Below are 18845 nucleotides of genomic sequence, written 5' to 3' on the forward strand. Positions count from 1 at the left end.
TTAGGATGAGAGCTACTTTCAAAACATAAAACAAGTCGTGAGCTACTTTTACTCCTCTTTTTTTTGTTTTTTGCAGTGTATATATTTAGCACATTTTAACATTATTATATGCTAACCTTTAACCTTTGTGTGCTGTTTGGGTCTGTGGACCCGTTTTCAGTGTTTACTAAAATAACATGTATGCAATTTAATTATTTTAACCTGCTTTATTTGGGGGTGGACCTCACATCCTCTAGGAGGATCCGGGGGCATGCACCCCTGGGAAGATTGTTTTTTTAATGTTGAAGTGAAATGCATCAATCTGGTGCACTTTGAGCACAACATGAATTCATGGATACAGCTCTCAACACTCAGATGAAAAGGAGCTGTATACTTTTCAATAATCCAAACATCTTTAGAATATGATCACAACCAATAACAAATCATTTAAACTTGTTTATTCTTATCTTATGTTACCTAGTTAGCATTCTTTCTTTTTATTTATGCATATTTTACTAATCACTCCCCTTTTAAACCATTTTTTTTTGTACTGTCCTATAGTACACATTGGAATGATTTCTTACTTTATTTTTTACAACTATATTAAATAGATAAAGGTGTGCTCTCTCTAGCCCTCTCGCTCTGTCTAGCTCGCTCACAGAGGCTGTGTGCTCCTCCGTGGCGATGACGGCTTGCGTTTAAAAAAAAAAAAAAACATATTTGTAAAGTGGGGGAAACAGGATTTCGAAAAGTGTCCCCCCTGTCCCCAGTGGAAATTATGCCACGCGATCGACTTATGCCACGCGATCGACGTGTTGGAGACCCCTGCTCTAATGGGTCCGACTAGAATGACAAATATAGTTAGTTCCGCCTATTCCTTCAGCCAAGAAATCGTTTAACCTGTTTCACACCTTCCCCCCGGTACCGGGCGGATAAACGCGTCATTTGCAGGAAACAACGTCTAAGGAATCTTAATATTGAATAAAACTATGAATGTGTTATATCCATGTAACGGGAAGAAACTCAGCTAACTGATCTTTTTAATTTTTTTTTTCAAAAAAAACCCACAATGCTAGCACTCAGCCTCTGAATTAGCCTCGACGAAAAAACGTAACCTACAAAGGCACATAAACTCACTCAGAACTCCCTTATTACTTATCCTAGATGCACAACCAAACACTCTTTTTTGGTGTCCTGGAGACACTGAATCTAACGGTGCCCTCCTCAACACTCAGTGATAAACATTCGCGACGCTCTAAACGAAAGCGTACATCATCACATGTGGAGCTAAGAAGCTAAACAGTAAATATGGCTTACCTTGGTCTTCAATGGCATTAAAACGATAAAAAAACGATGCTGCAGTTAATCCATAGGTTCATCCTATGTGTCTGTGCCTTCTTTGAAATTATTTCTGATAATCCATAAGCAATACAACTGCGTTTTAGTTTCCAAACTCCAGAAGGAGACATTCCTCTACTTTGGTTTCGTTTTCCACACGCGAAGCAACCACATTTTTTCTTTACAACCTGTCTGGGTGGGAGCCTCCCCCTTCGATTCTATTGGCTCTAACGGTCACAAGGGTATGTCAACCAACCAAATCGAGCAAGGGGGGCCAGAGATAGGTCAAATCCACCCAAATGACCCCAGATGGCCCAGTTTTTGGCTAAATCTCTCTAAAAAGGTCAAATTTCACTTGTTTTGCATCAATCTTGATACAGGGTACTTATTATATGTTGTACTTTGGATTCCTAAAGCTTTTAGTCTACTAACCCATCATCCAAGGGTAGTTTTCACTATCTGTAAAAAATAATTTTTGGACGGACACTATAATTTACAGTTTTTTACTATGTCAAATCTGAATTTTCTTTAAAATAAAAAACATTTATATTGATTCTGACACTTCTACATCCAACTCACAGGTTTATCATTACTTTGAGAACAAAGATTATTAATTTAACCCTTTTAGAAGGGAAGATATGGTCATTTGTTCTGGGAATGTCATTTTCGAGCCTGAGACCTGAAAAACAGGCTCAGAGTGGGACAGGTTAATCATAAACTATTTTTTTCAGGGGGGTCCAAACAGTGTTAGGACCCCCCCCCCCCCCCCCTAGAACCGCCCCTGGAGAGCAGATCTGGGAGCTGTAGCTGGCCTGCCATGCTGTTAGGAGACTAGAGTGTTTTGTTATTGTGCAGGTTAGTGACGTGTGACATACTCCACCTCCCATCAATCTACTCACCCCCTCTGCTTCTCTCTCTCTCGGTCTCCCACCTTTCACTTTGTTGCTCTCTCTGCCAGCTCAGTGGTATCGAGTCACACAGAAATATCGCCTAATAGACAGGAAATTGAGAGATTGGGCTTTTTCAAAATAAAAGACTCCCTTACCAGATGACATTTAACCAACTAATACCTTGACAACATGGCAGGTCGGCTGTATCTTCTGCTGCTGTGGGGAAAGAAGAATAAGAAGAATACGACGTAGAAGTCGACAGTAAACAATTAGGATTTGAAAGACTGTTTGCAGCCTTAAAACCATAGCTTAAAACCTTTATATATACAGTCTATGCTTAAAACCAGCCACAGAAGCTGAAAAGGATCCAAACAAACCCGACAAAAATGTAAAAGTTTCTTTCTTATAATTATTTTCTATTCAGAAAACTTGTTTTAGTTTCTTCAAAGAGAGGAAGGAGGAAACCTAATGGAAGGGGGCAATACATTGACTATAAGTTCAACATGAACGATACAAAATTAATATATGTGTGTTAAATACTCACTATTAGGGAGTTATATATCCGGTGTACATTCTAAATGATGTGTTACTTGAAAATTATAATTTATATAAAACGATAAACTATGACTTTGCTGTTTTTTTTGGGAAGTTGTTAAAAACTACAAAATGAAATAATTACAATTCATTAAATCAATTTATCTGAAATAATTTAATCAAATTGAAGTATTGACCAGGCTTTTATTTTAGGGGAAACTACTGGGTCAAATACATTCTGTAATTTGTGGGACATGGGATAAATAACATTTTAAAATAAGATCCCAAATTGGATATTAAAAAGTTAAATTAAAGTGACTAATTAATTATTAGATAATTATTAGAGCAGCATTATGTGTGTCATTTAACAATATTTATTGACAATATTTAACTATACACCCGACGACGACCCACTTGAGAAGTTTGAACTTTTTATGTTTCTGTAAAAAGCTAATATTCAAATAGCACTATTTTATTTTGAAGGTTGTGATCGGAAGCCCTGTCTGAGATCCTGTCTGGTTTGACACCCGCTGCTCAGTGTGTGTGTGTTTTGTGTTGTGAGTGTTCCTGCTGCTGCTGCTGCTCGGTGTCCGCACACCGTCCGTCTCTCCAGTGTTGATCGGCTCGCCATGGCGGAAGGACGCAGAGAACAGCCGCCCCATCCTCTCCTCTCCTTACCACCGGCCAGCAAGCGACCCTGCCTGCGCCCTGCTCCCCGAGGTCCCGGTCCGGGGCCCGGGCACGGCAGCGGGTGGCCCAGCTCCCGGCTTCGTTCCCCGGAGTCTCTTCTGGACTGCGCGGCGAAGGCAGTAGCGGAAAAGTGGGCCTTCGAGAGAGTAGAGGAGCGCTTCGAGCGGATCCCGGAGCCCGTCCAGCGCCGCATCGTCTACTGGTCTTTTCCCCGCAACGAAAAGGAGATATGCATGTACTCTTCGTTTCAGTGCCGAGTAGCCGGCGAGGAGGGTCCGTCGGCGGCTACCGGCGGGGCTGGGGGTGCAGGGTCCGGAGCTACAACCGCCGGCGGTGGCGGAGGATCTACCGGTACGACGGCTACCGTGGGGACAGCCGGAGCTGTGGGAACGGGAGACGGGCTGCCTTTCCGCCGGGGTATCAGGCTACTAGAGACCGGCTGTGTGGAAAACGTTTTACAAGTCGGTAAGTGGGAAATATCACTATAACCGAGGCAAAGCTTTTTTGGCTCAAACATTGTGGACCGTTTCCAAGTATCTGCTGCTGGATCTTTACTGGGGATGATTGATGGAAGTTTGCCCTGGTGGGAAGTATGCAAAGCGTCTATTTCCTCGCATATATAGCCAACCATGGGTCTATGTGTTGGTTTATAGTTTAGAAGGCATACCAGGTAACATTTATTGTCAAATGTTGAGCTTTTATCGTCTTTTCCATGAAAGGGGAAGCGATGATACGGTCGCTGCTAGCTTAGCCGACCAGCTGCTGTTAAAAATTAAAGGGCTTCCTATCGTGGCTTCTCATTACTGTGGCGCTGCGTCTTTGCCCAGTTTTGCTTTCACGTTGAAACCTTGATTTTGCTGTGTGTTAGGGGTTTCAAACAAATTCAGCCATGTTTCGGGAATTATATGCAGACTTTTCTCCGTCTCTGGGGCTCCTCGTCGACGGTCGGGGCTGACTGGAGCCGTCCGTAACCCCGGACAGGGGGAGTCGCGGAGGAGGAGGGCTGACAGACGCGGATACAAAAGCGTTTTAGCGTCGGGGCTTTATTTTTGTTCGCGCGAACTCCTCTTTGCAAAAGTCGTTTTTTTCTCAACCCGCCTTCGGTTGAGGGTGGCTTAGGCAAGGAACAAAGGCTGTTATTGGGTCTCTTATTATGATTAATCCAACGTTAATCCGAAAGAATCCCCCCACAGCTTTTTTTTGTTTATTTGCCGCTGCTGTTCGGACCGGACAAAGAGCACATTCGCCACCAACGTGGAAAATACATGCTGGGAGTGTTTGTTTTGTTTTTAATATTAAAGTTAACCCCTAAGTAACGTGTGCAACGTCAAGCTGCCTTTTATTAGTGCGTTTGCCCACAGCCTCTCAGTCGCTTGCTACACAAAAGGCTTCCAGTTGAAATGATCGATAAGCGTCTCGCATTTCCTGCGCTGCAGAGAGGCTGTTTCCAAACAAAGGGCCATTCCGCAAAGCTCCATCTCCACTCACACTCTCATTAGCTTCATACCCCCGGCTCTACACAGCCACAAAACGAGCTCAGACAACAGGGAAATTGATGAGATGTAACCTATAGATTGTAAAAAGACAAACAGCCTTTTATGGATACCAGGAGGATTTTTCTTTGGCCATATGGTGTGAGAGCCACTGGAGCCTGTCTGGGGTTTCATGTTGCTCCAAGGTATCTGGGGAGAGAGCTGCAAACTGTGGCTGCTGCTTTTCTCTCTCACTGCTGTATCTAATTGCATCTTATAAATGCTCATCGATTGCACCCCATAATTAAATGAAATGGAAGAACTGTGAATATGAAAGTCAGATTTGCTCTCAGTTAGATTAGTTGATAAGTTTTGAGAGTCTGAGAGAGTGTGAGTTGACATATTAGTTATTGGAGCCAGATTTTATCTGGCTTTAGTTCTGTTGATTGCTTGTATGCCTGGATTGTTTGTTAACCATAACTTTGTTGAAGGTTGCTCAAGCAAGTTTGAAGTGATGACCTACTTTTAAAACTTCCTGTCACTACTAACACACCAACCTGGTATTTGCACATATGTGAAGCAGAACTAAAGGATTAATAAGGGTGTGCTCGTGTAAAGAATTTCATTTAAAAAATAAAATAACATTTATAGCAAATAATGGCAAAATGTCACTTTTAAAAACAATTTTAAACTTTGAAATGTTTTAGGTTTAAATGCAAACTTTCAAAACAAGTTGTGCACCCTTAAGCAAACACTCCCACTCTTACCTGCCTCACGGCAAATCGCGACAATCTCCCTCAAGGTCAGTCATAACAGGCAGGCACATGGTTTTGTCTTTCTGTCAACAAAACATAGAACAGGTTAAATAGCTGTGAGACATCAAGATAAGATTTGGCTTGTTCTTCACTCTGCACACCATGGGAACCAGTCACTGGTGGAAGGTTTACTGACTGACTTAACAAGCAGAACAATTGTTTTGTTCACAGCTGGATTTAGAGAGGTTGGGCAACCGAGCATGCTCACCTCACACACAATGCACTCATTAAGTGTCGTGTTACACACCTGTAATAGACAGTCTTAAGATGGCTTTTCCCTGACATGGCATAATATAATCGCCACTTAAAATAGTGGCTGTACTTGTTTTTTGAAAAGTGAGATGGACGTGCCTCATGTACTCTGTAATAGGAACTTGCTGGGGAGTGATTAGGAATGAGACAAGGCAGCGTGCTGACACATGAATGTGGATGGTGCATGGTTTAAAATAGGGCATCTCCGGAAACTGTAGTCTGGAAAAAGGGTATTGAACTTTTCAGCCACATGATATGCATGTTAACTGGATAGATTCAGCCGCAAGCTACATTCGTGGGAATATGTCAATTCAATTTTGAATTCACGATTCAAAATCAACTCTCGTTTAAAAACAATTTTAGATCCAGTATAGGGTGGATCATTCTAAGATCACAAAGTGTGTATAGGATTATGAAGGATGTATAGCTATTTGAAAAAGTGATAACAGCGGTTTGCTATTTATTTAAACACTCAAAGACAAACTAAAGGCTGAAAAGCTTAAATGTATTTATGTTAAAGTTCACAAATGAACACTTTTTACCCAAAAGTTGCTTTCAAGGACATCAACTATAACAACTTAAAGTTATACATAAAGAAATAGCTGCCGGTTACATAAATAAAATGATATCAGTCCCAAGATGAGGTGGGTGATGCAGCTCTCTCGTCTGTGTTTGTGACTTAAGGGGAGCTAAAACTGCTGTTTACCACTCGCTTCCGAAATATTTAAGGACATCCACCAAGCACACATACAGAAACACTGAAAACATTGAAGCAATGAGCCCACAAGCTACGCTATCATTAGATATAGTTTATTATTCCTCATAGCTATCACTAGCAGAGCAGGAGATCTTATTTCTATGAATTCATCGTCGTCTTTTGCTTTTGTCCCCGTTGCTTCAAATTGGTGTGCCTTAGAGCCTAGTCTGGAATTGCGCTTGTTTTTTCAGGTAATTACTAATGAGATCTGGTGTTAGAGACGGGGGAGGGGGTCTGTGATCTGCCTTTCTACTGTGCAGGACTTCAAGGTCCGGGTCACAGAAAGTTTAAGACCAGACTAGGAGCGTGTGAGAGGAGCAGCACTATTGGCCCAATACAAGTATAAGCCAAACTAAATCTAATTTAAATAATAAGACCAGAGATGCTTGTTTTCTGCTGGCTTGAAAGTCTTTCAAGAAAGAAAAAAACTCCTTGAAAAAGCAGATTATAATGAAATGGTTTTGGGTTATTTCTATAGGAATTGCTGATGTTTACCATAGAAGACATCTGTGTACGCATCAACGATTAAATAATGAGTACTGGTACGTCCCGTAGATGCCCTTCACCCCCGTACATTAGAGGCCTTTGTCTGTCAGCCTCTTTTAACCATAATACTGACGGATTGAAGAGACGTGAGCTCATCAGCAACTCATCGGCCCATGTGTTCATAATAATCTACTCCTCGCTCCAAGTCATAATTAGAATAATCAAAGCTAAGCGTGCTTGTATTTGTAAACCCCCCCTTATTCGCGGCACATACACACGCATGTGCGCCCAGGAGCCCCCTTGCCAGAGCCTTATAAAGTCCTCAGAGAGCGGGAGGAAGGGATATTAGAGGAGGGGGGGGGGGTTCTTAAGCTTTGAGTCAAGATTTGGGATTATTGGGTCATGCTTTGTTACCCAGCTGTAGAAAAACCCCTTGTTCACAGAAAGGGGGGGCTAGGGAAGGGGGTCTGTCTGTGTATGTGTGTGTGCACGTCCCTGTCTACGCAACGTTACATAAAGCTGTAATGGGTCCCTGACGCCTTTTGAAGCACCGGTGACTCTGACAAAGCGAGGCAGCAAAATTGAACAGGATTAAACTGTATGGGAGAGTCAGTCAGTGGGCTGGAAACACTGGGGGGCTTCTTAACTCCAAATATTTTAGGTCCTGAAATGTCTAAAAGCTCCTAAAAATGGTGGAACTTACAAAATATGTGGTCAGTTTCACATCTGTAATTAACTTAATCCTTGGCTATGCAGTATTGGATAACATTCACAAAAGATTTGCCAACTTTAGATTGGATTGAATCAAAGCTCCTGCACATCTGTAGCTAGCATTCCATCAAATAGGCTTTCTTTGAATGCAATGAAGGGTTTTGCCAAAACAACATATTGCTCAATCAGGACCAGGAAAGAGTCATTTGCACAGATTGCACTAGTATCCATCTTTTAAGCAACTGCCTGTAATATGAAGTGTCAGTTCATCTTCAGTTCGTAATTGAAAAATAGATAAACATGTATAAAAGTGGCAAATGATTTCCCCAGTGAAGGAATTTGAAAGAGCCCAACCAAACCATTTGATTTAATGTTTACTAGGATCCTGTTCACATTTCCTTACAGGGAAAATACAAGTATATTGCATTGTATTTGCAACTATCGGTCATTTCCTTATCAATCATTGTGTTGATTAAGCTTTTGATTATTCACCTAGAATTAAGTTTTTGCAATTATGTAAAACTGAGAAAAGCAACACATTCAAAAAGCTAAAAACAGTGAATGTTTGGCAATGATGATACATAAATGAAATTATTAATTAAGTAGCAGAATTGTGGGCAATATTTAATTTTAGCAGTACATATACTACAGGCACCATTCTGGCACATCTTGGGGAATGCATAAGTACGTTTTTCTGATTAACCCAACAAGTGTGTAAAAGAGCAACTGTTGATTGTATTGAATCACTTCTCCTTCCTTGAGTTTCTGCTTGTTATCAGTGTATTAAGTCAGTGTCAGTTCATGTATGGTTTTCAGTTTTCAGTGTGTGGAGGGAGGTGTTGGTGGTTGTTCTTGCCAGTAATTCCTCAGATGTAATTTACTGGCAGAATGGCCGCGGGGTTCCTTGTTGTGGAAAAGCTTTCGAGCCTCTGGTGTAAATCTGCTCTTTGGTTGCTCAAGAGTGTTGCGATTAAAGACAGAAGGAGTGCGGTGAGCTCACCCTCGCTTGCTTCATCTGCAATCTCTCTTCCTGACTCAACTCTCAGGACCGAGTCCACTGACACAGCTTAGTTTTCATCGGTCGGTTTTCCTTCCATATTTCTCCATCTGCCATCCATCAAAGCAAAACTATATGTAACTCAGTCTTTAATGTTCTTCACAAGCTCCCCATTTCTGTAACTTACATCAGTTTAAGACGACTCACACTTTCATCATATTCTGTCTGTAGACTCCCGAGATCTTAACGTTTTCTCTTTACTTTCCCCTCGCCGTCTCCGCTTTGATGCGGGAGGCTGCTGCTGGTTGAGCAAGTGTCGGTGGTTTTGACAGGAGGACTGGGGGAAGCTGGAAAGAGTCAGTCATGACTTTTGAGTGAGAAAGAGCTCAGAGAGTTGACAGTGCACGTGCCTCTGCAGTGTTTCCACCCTGCCGGGGTATTGGCTCATGCTCTTCTGGTAATCATGACTAACTTCAGATTCCTGTATGACTACTGATAGTATATGAGTTAGGGCCGACATTCACATCCTGTATGTGTTGGAGGGTTTGATCGATCCTCACCACTGCTTTTCTCTTGTTCTAATCTAGAAGTTTACAGGAATGAGTGCTGAAACCGGTATTGAGTTAGCATTTTTGTACTTTCACTTCCCTCGTTTCAAAATCAATGGGATATTTGAGCTGGTTAGAACCCAACATAAGTTCTGTGGTTAACACAAGCTTCAAAGATTTTAACATACTTTTCTTTGAAATAAAACACACCAGTTAATACCACAAGTTGTACGTTTTATGTTTCTTAAAAAAGGCCATCTTGTCTCATATCTCATGGTGGTGTAGTTAGTTTATAGCCGCCCGTTAGCTTTTTTGTTCTGGCGATTGCGTGGTGTCAGGGAATATTAACTTACACTTATGTTTGCCAATAGTTTATGTTCCCATATTAGGCATTTTTATTCAAACTGTTGCCCTTGTTTAGATTGAATTGCAGATTTCAAATCAAAAAGCTTGCTGTACTTTTGTTTCAAGTCATGTTTAATTTAAACAGATTCCCTAATTTTAATTTTGTATGCTTTCTGTATGCTCTATTATCTAAGACCTTGATTATACCAGTGTAATTTATTCTTGTGTCTGGCTGTATGTCGTAAAGCCCTTTGACTTTGCTTAGAAAAGTGTTCTATATTATTTAAATATTCATGATTACTTTCATGTACAGAAATTGTACATTTTCAACTCGTAAGTGCTTTAACCTTAAACGCGGCTGCTATTGAAGCTGGATGCTTGAAAATTAATTGGCAAAACCACATCTCCTTTTTCTTCTTAAGTGCATTTCTTCTTGTATATCTATTTATCCATGTATATTCACAGCAGAGCCCATTTTGAGCCACAACTCAAGCCACTTAACACACATAAACACACAAACAAACACTCACACAGTCTGTCTTCAACCCTTTCCCCAGCGCGCAAAGCAGACAGACAATATTTAATCAGTGTAATTAATTCCATGCCCGCCACACTCGAAAAGAGAAGATCGGTAAAACAAATCGTCCCGCTCTCTTATTAGCTCTGGGAAAGGCTTGTGAAAGATGAGGCCATTAGGAAGTTGCTCTGTTGTTGAATTCATCAAAGGAACAGGCACCTGTCAGCACATGTGTGAGAGCGCATGAGGGCTGATTATCTAAAATCATTCATCAGAGGTTGTAGTTTGAGGACTTCATCTAGCAGACACTAAGGCGACCATTTTTACGTTCCTCATGAGTAACAAAAAAGCATGATGAAGTAATAGGAAATCTGCACAGCGTCTTGCCCAGGACTTCCTCTTAGTTTTCATTGATTAACACAAAGTTCTGATATGTAGGCATGTGGCACAGTCCATGGGAACTTGGCTTTTGAACCAGAGTCCATTGTTTAAAGGTGGGGTAGGTAAGTTTGAGAAACCGGCTCGAGATACACTTTTTGTTATATTCCATGGAATGCTCTTAACATCCCGATAGCAATGAATATCTGAAGTGCTTTGACAAAAAATCCATAAAAAAAAGTCATCTGTGGAAGCCGTAGTACTGTAAAAAGCACGACCAATCATTTTAGCCGGCCCGGCTAAAGTAACTGGATGGCCTACCTGCCTGTCAGCCTTCCATCTGTGCACAAACTTATCTCGTGCTCTCATTGGTCATGTGCGCGTAGATTTTTTCCGGTTGTGTATTTTCAAATTCTAGCGATCTCGAGCTGGTTTCTCCAAAATTACCTACCCCACCTTTAAGTCCTCGAATGGACAAAGTACGTAGAGTTGACTGGTAATAAATGCCTGGGTTAAACTGGCTTCTCCGATGCACAGTGCTGTTTACATGTGGCCCGATTGAAAGTGGATTCGATTTGAAATCTTAAATGTCCATGTTTTGAGAGTACCATTATGCTGTGTTCTCACGTGATCTGTCATTGAGGCAACACATCAAAGCGACGCTCGTAACAGAAAATGAATAGAAGTTTGTAAAAGTTCCTCCAGCTTCGAGCAAGTTCACTTAACCCAGGAATCAAAACAACAAAACGTAGACCTTTATTCATCATATAGCTTATGCTAAACCTTTGAGGTAAATAGCATCACTTTGCGAAAGAACATTTCTTCTGCGACGTTTCAATTATTCTCAGAAGAGCAAATGGGACAGGTTTCATGTATGGACTTGGAATGGACATTATCAGAACGGTTACTGATGCCAATACAAAGTACCATTGGATTCAAGTGAAAGTGCTTGGATTGTAACTTTAAAGACAACTAAATACTACCCACACAGCACTCCCACCTGTCAAATAAATCATATCTCTTTTCTCGCTGTTGGCTTTAGTATTTCAAGCAATGCCCCCATTTTCTCCCTCCCTGTGTTTATTTCCCTTATGTGCTTTCTGTTTAACGCTGGCCTCAGGTGTTTCAGCCACATTTCTGCAGCGATTTCAAACGATGCCATTTCCACTCCGGACTTGTTTGCAGAAGAGAGCAAAAAAATGACATTCTTTGCCTTTGGTTCTGTTTGCTCAGCCCCTTCCCTTCTTTCTTACAGTTGTCAGCACAACATGTGTGTATGGAGGTGGTGTGTATGCCCACATGTGATGAGATAAAAACACAGAGAAAACCCATTTTTTACTACTCCTGTCCTGTTTTTATAACCCCCCGGTCTGTTTGTCGGTGTGTGTGTGTCCACCACCTTTAGTGCTTTTACCTTGGGTGGTGGGTGTGCAATTATCAACCGCTATCAATGCTGGCCTTGTCCTTTTAGCTTTTGAAGCCTGCTGTATTCAGTTATTGCACTGTTCCACACCTGCCTTTTATTGGCTTTCTGTGTGTGTGTGCAAGTGTGTTTACCGTGGTTGTTGTACACATTTGGCTCCTGCCCATGTCTCAGTGAGAGGCTGGACTTGAAAGAGAAAGCTGAGGCTCGCTGGCTGGACCAGTATGTCCTCGTTTGGTTGTAATTGCCTAACAAATGTTGGGGAGAAAGGAGAGAAAATGGACCAACATGGACGGGAAGGGGGTTTTTGAAATGCAAAACAGACCCAAATTAAACTCTGCCTTGTGTCCAGGTTGTTAGCATGGGAATTCTATGGCTGGATAGAAATACTATATATTCTATGTAACTTTGCAATCATCTTGTAACTCATCCCACGTGGGATTAAGTGACGCATATCCAAAGAAATAAAAGCAATGCCTGTGGCACAACAGAAGGGGAAATCCAGGATGATTTAAGTGGGGGAGGAAAGCAGTGACAGGTAGCATTGTTTGGGAAAAAACTAAAGGTAAATCTCTCGAGGGTAGACCTATTTGTGGAGGATGTGATTTTTCTTTATTTGGACCCTTCACCAGTCACATGAAAGACGATGAAGTTCCTCCAGGCCTCAACATTCTTGCCAATAGTTTTATTCTTACCCCAAATTAAAACTTTAATCCTGTCTTCATTTTATTGACCCCAGACCCTTTTCCTTCCTCTTTGTTTCCCTTGTTGAAGGGGGAAAGGCCGCATTACTCTCTTCATCTCTACAGTGCTATTGATTACTTGATGGTTGGATAGAACTCATTCAGGCAGAACTCTCGTTCACGTCGTGTTTCCAGATGTTTATAGGTATCCTATCCTCTCTTGTTTTTATTAGCTGCAGGCAATTTTGGAAGAGTCCAAAAAGCTCAAAGGGATAGTTATTTTTTTTGACATAAGGTGCCGAAATTGCTCCACTTTTCAGACAGAAATAAGCAGCATATGGGGCCAGCAAACATGACAAGTTTCTCTATAGAGTAATAGCCTTAAATCCAACCTAATTTCCTTCAGCGAAAAGTATGGTAATTTCTTCTTTCTTTCTGCCTTACACGCTTTCAGTCTCTCTTTCTTTGTACGCTTAAAGAGCCGCCAAAGAGCAGCAGCACGGACTAAACCATAACAATGAAACGATTGGGAATTCTCTGAGCCAATTAGATTACATTTGACCTTTTACACCGCATATGATCCTCTGCCGTGGGTTTCTGGGGTCCATCTGCGTTGCAACTATAAGTTAAAGCAGTTTTGGGGATACTGCGATGAGAACACTGCGGGCCTTGTGTTACAGATGTACACAAAACACAGGATGGAAGCGAATGGAAAGAATTTAACGTAATGGGATTATCTTTTCTTTCTTTTTTTTCACATGTGCAACATTTGAGCACAGCACTCCAGCTCTGTTCCCATAATACCCTGCTTTGTGTTAGCCACTCTTATGCTTTCCATCTTTCCTTTGAACGCAGGAAATGGGGTGCTTTATTGTGTTGCCCATCTCCACTTGCAATGGGCAGTTGTAGATCATAGATATCAGGCACAGATAGTCATCAATCTTTTTCTTCACTCAGTGAGTGCCTGTATCCTATGTGCTTTCCCAAACCCAGCAGCACTCAAAGCCCCCTCATAACAGTGCTATTACTACCAACGAGACATGCGAGGGCCCATAGGAGCTCAATGTGTGCGAGACAACCCTTATAGTTGGATTACAAAACTATTTCCATACATTTGGTTGACTTTGATCTGAGGAAATGGAAATCAACAGCTTTTCTTTTTTCTTTGTACATTAGCATGTGCTTGCAGATGTGCTTTGTCTTTGGAAGCTCTTCAAACAGTTTTGGTATTTAACAATTCATCAGCATGACCTTTTCGAGTCATTTGATATTTTCTGATTGCCATGGTCATCTGCTTTTCATCGCTGTCCTCCTCTCCCCTAAATGTGTGGATAAGGTTTTTAAAGGAAGCACTTAGTGCTTAAACTACTTATAATTATATCACTTAGAGACCAAGTCCCCTATTATGGTGATTCAGACTGTCAGTGTGCATTAGCAAATGGGCCAGGGCCTCCTGTGTGGCTGAATTATTCTGAGTTGTGTGCTGTGTGAATCTAAAACATGACCAGCAGTAACCCCCCAAAGGTCCTAAAAAAAGTCCCATTTCCCTTTGAGCAAGTAGTCGGTGCCACTTTATCAGGCCGACACTATAGCTATGTTAACATACAGCTGCAACTGTTCAAACAGCCTATGGGATTAAAATATAATACAAAGAATTATAAAACCCCCAAAAATGTAATAAGTACTTTATTTATCTGATTATATTCATGAAAATGATGGTCAAATGGTCAAAACCAGACAATTCATATCCATGCAGACAGTCACAGTAGTTCTACATAACATTGCAGAAAAATAATTGTTTTTATGTAAGTAATCAATTGTAAATTCCATGGCTATCCATCTATTAATCAAACATTTTTCCCTATGGGGTGCCTACCCGCTAAAACCAAAATATATTGCAATTCTAAACATAGGCATTAAAAAGTTGTTAGCAAGCTTATTTACACCTTTATCAGAAACGTAAGCATGTCTTTGGAAATTCGTAAACATTTAAATCCAATTAACCCTCTTGGTCTTACTTTGTGTTGGGTGCAAGTTCCTTTACTTTTAGCTTTTCTAGGTTAAGTTATTTTAACTGGCATTATGGGTATGCTATACCTCCAAAACAATTGCCCTATGAAAGTGTAATTCAATGACATATATAGGGCCGTACTTAACATTTTATGGTTAAATAAATACACATTTGGGCGTGTATTTATGTTCAACAAGCATCACCCCCTTTATTAAAATCGTGAGAAAGCGTTACATGTAGCATCTCTGACGCCTTGCTCCCACTGCTTCTCACCTGATTTATTGTTGGCCTTTTCCTCTAAGAACAAACCAGGCTGCTAACTGTTAGGACAGATACATAATTGTATCAGGCCCGAGGGGAAAAGCTGCCTTCTCAGCACTTGTTAATTAAATGCTGGGTTAATACAAGTCACCCGTTTTTACCTTTTGTACATTATTCTGCTTTATTTCCACGATTTCCCCTCCTCCTTTCTCTGCCTGTCTGCCTTCCTCCCTCTCCTCTTTATCTCCCTGCCTGCTAATAACAGCACTCTGTGTGGGTTTCTTTAGTGGAAGGCCTGCCACGGCCCATTAGGCTGCAGTCTCACCGACAAATGAATGGTGAGACTGCAGAGAGAGGAGGTGGAGGAGGAGGACAGGAGGACAGGAGGAGAGGTAGAGAGAAAAGGCTGGGGTTAGGGAATGGGATGGGAGAGGGAGAGAAGGAGAAGTGGGGTGTAAAGGAAGGAGGACTGGAGGGGGGAAACGGGGGGAGAGTGAGGGGAGGTGTGAAGCAAGGAAGGAGGGAGGAAGAGGTGAGCTAAAAGGCAAATGTAGAAGTATATAACCAACCTGTCACCTCTGGCTCTCCCTTCCCCCTTCACTCACACACACACTCACACACACAGTGCGCAGTCACAAAAAAAAGCCAAAGGGGAGGGTGGGACCTCATTAGGCTCTCAGCAGTCCATCACACACAGTGAGGGAGAGAGAGGGAGAGAGAGGGAGAGAGACCACTAGGCTCTATGGTGGGGGATGGGGATGCCCTGAGAAAAGAAGGGAGCATAGGGAGGAATGAAATTAAATTGATAGAAGCAGTCAAGTGCACACACACACACACATACACACACACACACACACACACACACACACACACACACACACACACACACACACACACACACACACACACACACACACACACACACACACACACAGGACAGATGAGGACAAGCTCCCACCCCACACACACAGCTCCCTTGAATGCAACATGATTAATGTGGTCAACAGCCGTGAGCATCAGTCTGGTCGAGACCTCTCACCCTTTAACACGCACGCATGCACACACACACACACACACACATTAATGTTGCCCTCGCCCGCTTTAAATGTCCTTATGCCCTTTTTTGGCTCGTCTATTCACCCCCCCCCCCCCCTCTTCCCTCCTCGCACCCAAACAAAGATGGAGACAAACAGACAGACGCGGGTGTTTTTTTGGTCTTTGTCCAGCGTTCTATTAGACTGGTAGGAGTCTAGCAATTGTTCCATTAAATATAACTTTTTTTAGCGTCTTTTATATGTCATAATAGGAAAATCAAAGGTGTATTACAAGCATTAATGATGACTGCACTCAACAATAATAATTTCAGGTTTCAAAAATAATCCCTACCCATGCTAACACGCCTGAAAACACACATCACGTGGCCTACACCTCCATGCTCTTGCTGGTGTAAACAGGAAGCAGATTGTCAATACAACTGCACAGTTGTCGCAACGCTTCAATAAAAGCTTGCCTCCTGTGCATGTAGGCAGTATTAGCATTATTCAAGATTCAAACTGCAACAGCTGCAAGCATAGAGAACATCAGCAACATTCATTTCATTTTCCATGTGGAATTACCACTAACACTTGAGGCTGATGTCATTTATTCTCTTCTGGAAAAGGGTCACTTGATAGGGGGGGGGAAACAAGACTGGGAAGGACATGTCGTGACTAAGAGGCAATTTGTAAGCACACATCGTTGGCTCCCTCATATTTTACAAAAACTCTACATTTCCCCTCAACAAAACTAAAACACAATTCTGGGTCTACTGAAACGGGGTCAGCAGCGTTTCCTGAATGCGTAATCGTTAACATAAAAAGTAATGGGTTTTCAAATGATAACATTTAAGTGCCCATGTAGCCTGTAGCCTGAGCAAAAATGTCTTGCTTTGACACGACAGAATATCTGCTTTAAAAAAAATTGTATTCTAAAACATATATTTGTTTCTGTTGGAAGGTTTAGCATGTTATCCAGCCACTCACCAGAGAGGATCTTAAATACCCAGATGTTCAATTTTACTCATGAAACGTTAAGTCTTTAGTAACAAAAAACTGCAATATTACATTTGTAAAATGTGTAGAAACTCCAAAGATAAGAGAAAGTAGGGTGACTGACCTAAAAGTGCATTCATGTATCATTGTTAGGGGAATTGTCTCCATAGAACTTCCTGTAATTGACAATGCTCTTGCCAGTTCCTGGACTCTACAATATACTGAGCACACATTAGCAGACAGACAGAATCACCACTGTGTACAGCTGTAAATACATGTCCACAGATAACATAATGAACAAATGGATCCTGGGTAAGAACCCTCTTGCTAATGCAGCGGTTTGAAACATTACCTTTGTAAGATGGCCTGAAGACGTTTGAACCCAAACCACTTAAACTGTCAGTTCAGTTGAGGCCAGTAAACTGTCCATCAATGGAAGCACGTAATGGGTTACTAAATGTCCACTTTAAGGCTGTGAATTATTTCCTGTTCCTTTGCTGAGGCTCCAGTGTGTGTGTGTGTGTGTGCGTGTGTGTGTGTGTCCACGGTGGGCATATATATCAGTGAATTCAGGGTTTCTAGTAGATGTCATGCTTTAACAGGATTAGATGCTTTCTCTAGTGCCTGACATCACAGGACCTGTGTGTGTGTGTGTGTGTGTGTGTGTGTGTGTGTGTGTGTGTGTGTGTGTGTGTGTGTGTGTGTGTGTGTGTGTGTGTGTGTGTGTGTGTGTGTGTGTGTGTGTGTGTGTGTGTGTGTGTGTGTGTGTGTGTGTGTGTGTGTGTGTGTGTGTGTGTGTGTGTGTGTGTGTGTGTGTGTGTGTGTGTGTGTGTGTGTGTGTGTGTGTGTGTGTGTGTGTGTGTGTGTGTGTGTGTGTGTGTGTGTGTGTGTGTGTGTGTGTGTGTGTGTGTGTGTGTGTGTGTGTGTGTGTGTGTGTGTGTGTGTGTGTGTGTGTGTGTGTGTGTGTGTGTGTGTGTGCTGGGGTCCATTGGTGAACATATGTCTCTAGGGGTTTTTCGCTGTCCTGTAAACCAAGTGGGGCCCGGTGTGTGTGAACATTTGTGTATTTTATGTAGCGTTACACCTAAAGTTGCGTTTGAATACTTTTTTATTTTTTTTTTATTAACCTTGTAGTCGATGGTGTCGAATGTAGAAAAATATATACACTTTGCCCCTTCTTTAACACTCTGTTCTTCTCTAACAGCCACGCCATGTGTGATCTGTATATTTTTATTTTAAATTCAAATGTTCACCTAGTTACATTTAGCCTAAAAAAAGGGAGCATGTGGCGGGCGAAGCACTTTTTCTGCCATGGCAGCAGAATGGAAATCTGTGTGTGCATATACTGTATGTGTGTGAAAACCAGTGTTCAAAGTGTTTTGAGTTATCAGTGGGATGAAACACCACTGCTGTGACAATGGGATTAAAGCTGTGCTTATAAAGGAAGCAATTAAATGCTATCTTATCTCATCTGCTTCTAACACCAAAAAGCACTTTCATTTTGTCAAGTTTTTCCTCCTCCTTTACTCTAGAGGCATCGGCAGGTTCCCAGAAGACACTGCTGATTGGTAGATGGTTAAACCGTCCTTTCATCTGATTGGTTAGTTGGATTGGCTCAACATGAATCTGTTACACTTGACACGTTTTTCTTTGCTTATGAGCATTTTATTGAAAGAAGATGTATCTTTCAGCACTTGCGTTGCATAAGAATGTACTTTAATTGACAGT

General features: G+C 41.7%; 1 protein-coding gene across 1 annotated transcript in view; it reads left to right on the plus strand.

Annotated features, from left to right (window-relative positions):
* Positions 1-3370: 3370 nt before the first annotated feature.
* zswim5 (zinc finger, SWIM-type containing 5) overlaps positions 3371-18845 on the plus strand; it is a 59604-nt gene continuing 44129 nt past the window's right edge. The window contains exon 1 of the mRNA XM_034137466.1: positions 3371-3896. Within this exon, the coding sequence (XP_033993357.1) occupies positions 3371-3896 (526 nt within the window). The remainder of the gene's footprint in view (positions 3897-18845) is intronic.

The sequence above is a fragment of the Trematomus bernacchii genome, unplaced genomic scaffold (assembly GCF_902827165.1).
Source record: "Trematomus bernacchii unplaced genomic scaffold, fTreBer1.1, whole genome shotgun sequence".
NCBI classification, from domain to species: Eukaryota; Metazoa; Chordata; class Actinopteri; order Perciformes; family Nototheniidae; genus Trematomus; species Trematomus bernacchii.